Source organism: Wyeomyia smithii, chromosome 1, assembly GCF_029784165.1.
Source record: "Wyeomyia smithii strain HCP4-BCI-WySm-NY-G18 chromosome 1, ASM2978416v1, whole genome shotgun sequence".
Taxonomy (NCBI): domain Eukaryota; kingdom Metazoa; phylum Arthropoda; class Insecta; order Diptera; family Culicidae; genus Wyeomyia; species Wyeomyia smithii.
Genome location: NC_073694.1, coordinates 126,549,238 through 126,558,956, shown reverse-complemented (window position 1 = coordinate 126,558,956; position 9,719 = coordinate 126,549,238). Strand labels below are relative to the sequence as shown.

The window sequence follows — 9,719 nt, the reverse complement described above, 5'->3', positions numbered from 1 at the left end:
TCTTTCTATCGTATTAACCTCCCCTCGATTCCAGGCATCGAAGTTGTCGCATGTCAAATGACAATACAAGGTAAAGAGCTTTGTATTGCCTCAATATATATTCCTCCCAGAGCACAGGTTGGGCAACGGCTGCTCTTTGATTTAATAGAACTTCTTCCCTCGCCACGTTTGATTTTGGGAGACTTCAACTCTCATGGTGTGGCTTGGGGTTCCCCTTACAATGATAACCGCTCCTCTTTAATCTATAACCTTTGCGATGACTTCGACATGACTATTTTAACGGTGAAATGACACGTATCCCGAAACCTCCAGCGCGCCCAAGCGCTTTGGATCTATCCTTATGTTCGACATCGCTACGGTTGGATTGCACATGGAAGGTAATCCTCGATCCTCACGGTAGCGACCATCTGCCTATTCTTATTTCAATTAATAACGGGTCAACTCGCATGCGACCAATTGACATTCCGTATGACCTCACACGGAATGTCGATTGGAAGTTATACGAGGAAATGATTTCAAAAGCGGTCGAGTCGATTCAACATCATCCACCACTTGAAGAATACAACTTCCTCGCGGGCTTGATTCTCGACGCCGCGTTGCAAGCCCAAACGAAGAAATATCCCGGCGTAACGATCGAAGAACGGCCTCCCACTCCGTGGTGGGACCAAGAGTGCTCCGATGTCTACACGCAAAGATCCGACGCGTTTTTGGCCTTCCAGAAGGGAGGTATACCTGGCGACTATTTACGGTATTTGGAGCTTGATACCAAGCTTAAAAGTTTGGCCAAAGCAAAGAAACGCGGATATTGGCGTCGGTTCGTGAACGAGACGTCGAGGGAGACATCGATGAGCACTCTTTGGAACACAGCCCGAAGAATGCGGAATCGCGTAACGGTCAACGAAAGCGAGGAGTCTTCAAGTCGGTGGATATTTGATTTTGCCAGGAAAGTATGTCCGGACTCTGTTCCTGAGCAAAACATTGTTCGCGATGCGTCTCCGGGCCACGACGCGATAGAATCACCTTTTACGATGGCAGAATGTCCTGTAACAATAACGCGCCTGGGTTAGATAGAATCAAATTCAACTTGTTGAAGAATCTACCCGGCAATGCCAAGAGGCGCTTGTTGAACTTGTTCAATAAGTTCCTGGAGCAAAACATTGTACCGCAGGATTGGAGGCAAGTGAAGGTGATCGCCATCCAAAAACCAGGGAAATCAGCTTCTGATCACAACTCTTATAGGCCGATTGCAATGCTATCCTGTATCCGGAAATTGATGGAAAAAATGATACTCCGTCGTTTAGATCATTGGGTCGAATCAAATGGCCTACTATCGGATACTCAATTTGGCTTCCGCCGTGCCAAAGGGACGAATGATTGTCTTGCGTTGTTTTCAACAGATATTCAGCTGGCGTATGCTCGCAAAGAACAAATGGCGTCTGCGTTCTTGGACATTAAGGGGGCTTTTGATTCCGTTTCTATTGACATTCTTTCGGGTAAACTTCACCGTCAAGGATTTTCTCCAATTTTGAACAATTTTTTGCACAATTTGTTGTCCGAAAAGCACATGCATTTTACGCACGGCGATTTGGCAACTTTTCGCATTAGCTACATGGGTCTTCCCCAGGGCTCATGTTTAAGCCCCCTTCTTTACAACTTTTATGTGAATGAAATCGACGAATGTCTGGCAAATTCATGCACGATAAGACAACTTGCAGACGACAGTGTAATCTCTGTTACAGGAGCCAAAGCTGCCGATTTGCAAGGACCATTGCAAGATACCTTGGACAATTTGTCTGCTTGGGCTTTACAGCTAGGTATCGAATTCTCTCCGGAGAAGACTGAGATAGTAGTTTTTTCTAGGAAGCATGAACCTGCTCAGCTTCAAACACAATTAATGGGTAAAACGATTTCTCAGGTTTTGGTACACAAATATCTTGGTGTCTGGTTCGACTTTAAAGGCACCTGGGGTTGTCACGTGAGGTATCTGATGAAAAAATGTCAACAAAGAGTGAATTTTCTTCGTATAATAACCGGACAATGGTGGGGAGCCCACCCAGGAGACCTTATAAGGCTTTACCAAACAACGATACTGTCTGTTATTGAGTACGGGTGTTTCTGCTTCCGCTCCGCAGCAAACACACATTTGATCAAACTGGAGCGAATACAATATCGTTGTTTGCGTATCGCATTGGGTTGCATGCAACCGACCCATACGATGAGTTTGGAGATCTTAGCTGGAGTACTACCATTGAAAAACCGCTTCTGGAGCCTGTCTTCTCGTATTCTAATCAAATGTGAGGTCTTGAACCGTCCCGTGATTGAAAATTTTGAAAGGTTAATCGAACTTAATTCTCAAACCCGTTTTATGACATTGTATTTCAATCACATGTCCCAAAATATTAACCCTTCTTCGAATATTCCAAATCGTGTCGACTCATCAAATACTTCTGATTCTACTGTGTTTTTCGATACATCCATGATAGAAGAAACTCGTGGAATCCCGGATCATTTACGCGTGCAGCAGATCCCTAAAATATTTTCCAATAAATATCGAAACATCAACTGCGACAATATGTACTACACTGACGGATCACTTCTTGATGGGTCCACTGGCTTCGGTATCTTCAATAACAATTTAACCGTCTCCCATAAGCTCGATAATCCTGCTTCTGTTTACGTCGCAGAATTAGCTGCAATTCAGTACACCCTAGGGATTATCGAAAAAATGCCCACGGACCATTATTTCATCTTTACGGACAGTCTCAGTTCCATTGAGGCTCTCCGATCGATGAAAGATGTTAAGCACTCTCCGTATTTCCTGGGAAAATACGGGAACATCTGAGTGCTTTATCCGAAAAATCGTATCAGATTACCTTAGCGTGGGTCCCTTCTCACTGCTCGATACCGGGTAATGAGAAAGCGGACTCTTTGGCTAAGGTGGGCGCAACAAACGGTGATATTTATGAAAGACCAATTGCCTTTAATGAATTTTTCGCATTTGTACGTCAGAATACGATCATCAGTTGGCAAAATTCTTGGACCAAGGGGGAACTGGGAAGGTGGTTACATTCCATAATCCCCAAGGTATCGACGAACCCGTGGTTCAAGGGGTTGGATGTAGGTCGGGATTTCATTTGCGTGATGTCTCGGCTTATGTCCAATCACTATAGATTTGACGCGCATCTCCGTCGTGTTGGGCTCGGGGAGAGTGGTATCTGTGCCTGTGGAGAAGGTTATCACGACATAGAGCACGTCGTTTGGTCATGCCCTGTACACCGTGACGCCAGGTCTAGATTTATAGCTTCCCTGCAGGCCGAAGGTAGGCAGCCGGCTGTTCCTGTTCGTGATGTCTTGGCGAGCCGTGACCTATCCTACATGTCCCTTATATACGTTTTCCTGAAATCCATCCACGCCCCAGTTTAGTCCTATCCCTTTCCGCCTACGTCCAACCAAACGACAAGAACACGTTAAGACCCCGGATCCGGAAACAGCAATCAGACCGCACAATACTCTCAAGGCCCGATGGAAACAACCCAATATGCCAGTCCGTAATATCTTGGCTCAGCAGCGGAACAAATTTAATATGCTGCTTACCTATGGTAATGAAAACCATCAAACAGCAAACCTGTGCTTTTAATGCAAAATATTCTAGCTTTAAGTTAGATTTAGTTTCAGCTCGTAGTCGGCAGCGAGGAAAAAAAATTTGCTTTAAGTTATTAAGATACTTTTGAAAGTAAGCTACCAGATATAATTGGCGCCGTTAAACATTGAATTGTGTTTGTGCCGTGTCAAATAAACTATAGATGAAGAAAAAAAAATTTATACCAGTTACATACCAACAGCATTATGGAAGTGTCGAGATATTATGTAAATTGAAACAATAGTTAGTTATTCGAGAAATAATCAAAATAAGCTCACCCTCAACAGCAAAGTAATGTGATGTAGTTTTCGCCGTGTCAAATTTAAGCTTCTACTGCGGTAAAACATCAGAAAAAAATATAGTTTTCAATGACATTGGAATTATTAAGCATATTTGAAACATGTGGGTGAAGATAGCCTAGTCAAAATATTATTTTTTTGGAAGTCACATCGATCCAAAAAATTGTTTGCATCTTGGGCAAGACGGTCAGTTGTTGCGTGGGCAAAATAAGCAGTCTGAGAAAACTTTTTTTCAGTATTCTTAGCATGCGAGATGAGACTTAAAGTCAATAACTCTCATTTAAAATAAAAATCATCATTGGAAACGATGTTAAAACCTGTAAATGTACTACATGTAAATGATTTGAATGATTCCATCTGCGCAGCGGACGGTAAGCTTTAATCCTGTATTACACTTTTTGACCAATGGTCAAATATTTGACCATCTGACATAATGGTCAAATTTATTCGACATCACGATGGTTGTTTGCCCGTGTTTGCCACACGTAAAAAATGGAGAGTGACAAACAATTATCTTTGACCAAATTTTTATCTGTCAAAAAGAGACAAATATTTGACGCTTGGTCAAAGAGTGTAATCCAGCCTTTAAACACGCGCTTTTTTGCGCAGCGCGTCGTCCCGCATAGAAAAGAAATTTGCTATAGTCTTTCATAGGTCCGTTTCATATGCACGTTGTGAAATAGTGGTTTTTCGAGACGGTTTTCATTTTAGTGCAAACTAATATAAAATTACTCTAAAAAGGAAAGGTTTGCATTATTCTATGAAAAGCACTAGTCAATGTCGAATATTATGAATATCGTTTGTTGAAATGTTGTGTTCTGGGCAGAATATTGAATGATTTTCTTAGGGTGACCGTCTTGCCCGTTGTTCCCCTAAAAAGCTGCCTTTGTGCAGTAGCGGGCAGCATCAGTAGTAGGTGAATTAGCTGGCCGGCAGTTCCTCTAACGAAAAGTTGCCGTATTTTGACAACACATGTTTTGGGATGCTGGCATTCGAAATATATGGGCCGTCAACTTTTTCAACTGTGTTATCAGAAAAATGCCTTATCCCCTCTGTCGGGGTAGCACATAGCACACATATGCGATCAACATTGTATCAAATATGAAATTGAAAAACAATTGTCCTTATAAGGACAACGAACAAATTATTGAAGATTTAATATATACTCGTTTTGCGCTAGAATTAAAAGTAAAATGTTATTTTAATCTGCATGCACTCTGACTGTTGAAACTTGTTTGCATTGTAGAGTGTTTGTTCCATTCCTGTTCATTGATGTATGTGCGAACTAAAATTCAGTAGCACTTCAACTTCCCTTTTGCACAAAACATATTTAATACAAGTAACGTAACAAACAACCTTTTGTAATTCTAAGTTAACCTTGCGGCTGTGGCTTTGGATACAACCCTTATGATTTTTTTTTTCAATTAACGCGTAAATTGGTGATGACGATGAAAGTCAGGAGGAATTATAAAGCGCATCGCGGAAACGGTTGAGGTATTAAATTTTATGCTTATGTTGATTTCATCACAATTGATCATTATTTTGTTAACCCTGAAAAGAAAGTTTGTGTCAATTTGACTCCTCGCTTTCAGCAATAATGCCCAATTTCTGCTAGCAGTGCGTTGATTTTTCCTTAATTAATAAAGAAATATAAAAGCCTGAACTCTGGTGTTTGTGTTATTATTGCCTATAACTTTACCGAAGACACTACAGTCAGGTTTTTTTACGCGGGGGATACGTACCTCGTAAAAAAAACCGCGCAAAAAAAACGCGTTAATTCCAAAATCCGCGTAAAAAACCGCGTTAATTCAAAAATCCGCGTAAAAAGCACGTTTTTTTTTTTTAAATCCGCGTAAAGTAGTCCAGCAAGAAGGGCTTAAAAAAAACCAGAGACACTCTAGAACCAGTATTTAATACAGTATTTAATTGTCCCTTTTGAAGGTCATTCCGGATCTTTCGGTGGGCGGAGAGTATTTTTTGGACTAAGTCTTTTACTAGATAAACACTTAAACGTTTCTGGTTCCAAACCCACGTTAATTCGGAAATTCGTGAAAATTTTTTTGAATTAGTGCGGTATCGCGTAAAAAAAACCGCGTTAATTCAAAAATCCGCGTAAAAAAACCACGTTAAAAAACCGCGTATAAAAAAAACCGTGTAAAAAAACCTGACTGTATTTCAATCAAACAAACCGTTATTCTGATATAGAATATTTTATTCATCAGTCACATGTTTAGATAAGTCCTTTTGAAACAGCAATCGTGTGTCAACGGGAACAATTGTTATCATAAAATGACCTCTTAATCAAAAAAAAAAAAAACTAAAAAGTTCCACAACATCGAAAAATGATGTTAAAAAAATATTTATTCCTATTCATTTTTCATTAATGTCTCTCGATTCTTATGCCGTGTACTTTCCTTATAGCATAACTGACAAAAGTGATATTGCTTTATTGACACTTGAATTTTTTTTTTTAGGTCTAATACGTATTCCACGCGATGACTACAGCAGCGTCCCATCAGCATCTTATGAGTACAGTCTAACACCATCTGGCTATGAGACACCTTCAATTGGTGCTTATGGAGCACCACCTAAACCAGTATATGGAGCACCCAAACCGGTATACGGTCCGGCAACGCCAGTTTATTCTCCTCCAACTCCTGCTGGAAATGGAGTACCATATCTTAGTCCTGAGAGTTGGTTGCTTAGTAAACTGAAACTTAAATTCAGTTGGTTCACGTTGGCTAAAATTTTACTCAAATTAGTAATTTTCAAAAAAATAGTTAAATTTATTGCACTTCTATGCCTCTTGTTTTTCATTCCGACCTTGAAACCGAGCGAAAGCGATAACAATCAAAACGGTGGAGACGATTACCGTCGACTTACCTATGACAAGCATTGTGAGTTAAATTATCTTCCGAGCATTAGAATCTGGCTAATCGCGGTGTCATAATCATAGGTCAATAATTGCTGAAATTCTATTGCAGACGATTACGATACCCAGCTAAATGAAGTTACGCGATTTGCATTAAAAGCGTTAGAAGCATTTACGATTGACAACGAGCTTTACTGTCCGGAAGACAATCTTCTTAGTTGTCGAGCTAAGCGAATGTTCGACTTTATCGATGAAGAATATCCATTGAAGAAGTAAGTACATGACTTCTTATTATTTCGGGCTTATGCTGGTTCAATACATTCTACAGGCGTTTTTTGTATGTCAGAGAGACACTGGGTTCAAAGAGTTACTGCCCCAATGAACTTTCCAACAGATCGTTAGCATTTTAGGTTTCTTTTTCTTAGACTATCTATAATTTCCATTTGTTTTTTTGATAATAATTTATTCGTGTGTATCTTTTCAAGACTACTTATTATAAATTTCTTTTCTTCCTAACTTTTGTATTAGCTGAAATGATAGAGCGAAAAAAGGGACCGCGTATTGCTATGAGGAGAAAATGAGAGATATCTCCTTAAGCTATCAAATTGATCATAGAGATGAAAATTAGTTGAATCAATGAATGATCATGAACGTCTTAGTCAATTTTTACTGCAAAGATGCATAATTTTTTCACCCATGACACCAAGAAGATCTAGCTGTTCATAGTAGCTTTGAAAGCTCGTAAGGAAGAGAAGGTTACCCAGTATGATTTTTTGAACCGAATATTCCCAGCTATTATATATAGGAAACGAAAATTGTTTGTCTCATCTCAGTTATTCGTAAAATAACTCTAAAGTACTGTTCGGTAAATCCAAGGGACTGGCAAGGTAGCATTCTGTCGTAACGATCATCTTTTTCTGTACCATTTAACAGAAAACCACTTTGTCTACCGCCAAAATTTTCTTCATTTCGTCTTGGAACAAACTGAATATAGTTTTCTTCTGCAAGGAAACCACTGCCGAAGCTGTTCTTTACCCTACTAACTATTACATAGAACATTGAATAATATGTATAACATTGAAGAAATTGCTTAAAATTATAAAAAAATGCAAACAATAATTACAGACAACATTTGGTTTATTTGCCCGAATCAACACAAGAAAAGGGTAAACTGATCATTTTTCGGTTGCCAGTGCGTGCCAATGTTGGTAACGCGTCAAATGTATAATAGCTGACAGCGATGCCATTCCCGTGGATAAATCGAACAGCTGATCCATAATGGGTAGCACGGCGATTGGTTAAGACCACTTTATACAGAACATCGTCTTTCTTCTAATCGTCATGCAGTCTGCGATTGTGTAAAAAACTCCCTGATTTGAATGTTTGTTCTATTAAGCTAAATGAGTGGGTAAATAGTTAATGAGAAATTTTCGAAAAATGTAGTCCAGTAGGTGGGGCCTGAACCCACAACTTCTAACCTCCGGTCAGATGCGTTTCCGATTACACCACCGCAGGACGTATAACTCAGCTTTGCTAAGTAGCTATTTTGTATCGCTTTCATAGTTTTTTAATCGTCAACTCCACATTTACTGCTTGAAATAGAAATAAAAACAGCATTATAGTCATTAAAAATAAGAAAGATAAGCTAAATAAGTGTAAAATAACTTTCCATTGATTTTCAGGATTCTGCGAATGTTTTTCTTCAACGCTGGTAAATTCGGAAGGAAGCGCAGAATTGATTCGAAATAAAAAAATCTTGAGTGGAGTAACCAACATCGTTAAAAAAGTAGCTAGTGACGAATCAGAAAATATCTGAAGTAGACAAGCCTCAGCAATATTTGGAGTGGAAGAGATTATTCGACAATAGATCTCCTGCGCGCTAGTTGGCTAGTTGAGAAAAAAAAACGAAGTGGTATATTAAATTTGTCTGTAATAATGAGAGTTGTATGGTTGGATGAATTAAAACATATGCTCAATTACTGTCTTTTTGCTGAGATGGACAAATTGTTTAAGTGTTTTAGTGACTGAGTAAGTGCCACAGTATGATTTACATTGTTAGTTGTCTTTGTAAATACAGTTTAAATTATTTTATTTATATAGTTGTATTGTAGTTCATACTTATATAATTGAAAATTGAATAAAAAAAACGATGAAGCATAATCAGTATTACTTACTTTAACTAAACCGACATCAATGAACCATGAATCAAAAATTGAATATAATGTAGTCTTCAGTTGATTGCTGAAGTTTATTTACAGTATTCAAATGACATGCATAAGTAAAACAAGTAGGAGCTCCAGCAAAGATAACTAGAACAAGATACCTAACTTCCATATTTTTCATACATATTGAACACGACCGATTTCCGACGGTTAGTGCTGCCATCAAATAATTGTCTCTCGATTTGGTGTTCACTACTGACACAGATACTTGTCAATTGGCTTTGACGGATCTAGTGATTAAAAATGAAATTCATCACTATGCGATGTTATTAACCATCAGGCACACAAGGAGGAATATCAGGTCTACTTGAATAAAATACAGCGTGATTAGAAAAATAATCCTAAAACCTTCTGTAACTTCGTAAATAATCGAAGGAAACATTCTGGGATCCCAGAAAATATGAGATACAGAGGCGCAACCGCTACAGATACTCTATCGTCGACTGGCCTTTTCGCTGAACATTTCCGTAGTGTCTTTGCAGAGCAGCCTTCAACTGTGCGTATACCTTCTCTCGAAAGTAGCTTGGAAGTATTTCGAGTATCTGAAACTGATGTCAAAAATGGAATCCACAAACTTGACACAAACTCGTCGCCTGGCCCTGACAATCTCTCTAAAGCCTGTATCAGACTAACCGTTGCAGCGGTCAACCGCTACCGTTCCGTTCTTTTTCGACCAATCAGAGCAC

At 39.2% G+C, this 9,719-nt stretch overlaps 1 protein-coding gene across 1 annotated transcript in view; it reads left to right on the top strand.

Annotated features, from left to right (window-relative positions):
- LOC129717649 (uncharacterized) overlaps nt 1-8,962 on the top strand; it is a 70,940-nt gene extending 61,978 nt beyond the window's left edge. The window contains exons 2-4 of the mRNA XM_055667714.1: nt 6,414-6,836; nt 6,924-7,083; nt 8,494-8,962. Of these exons, the coding sequence (XP_055523689.1) occupies nt 6,414-6,836; nt 6,924-7,083; nt 8,494-8,560 (650 nt within the window). The 3' untranslated portion in view covers nt 8,561-8,962. The remainder of the gene's footprint in view (nt 1-6,413; nt 6,837-6,923; nt 7,084-8,493) is intronic.
- The last annotated feature ends 757 nt before the right edge of the window (nt 8,963-9,719 follow it).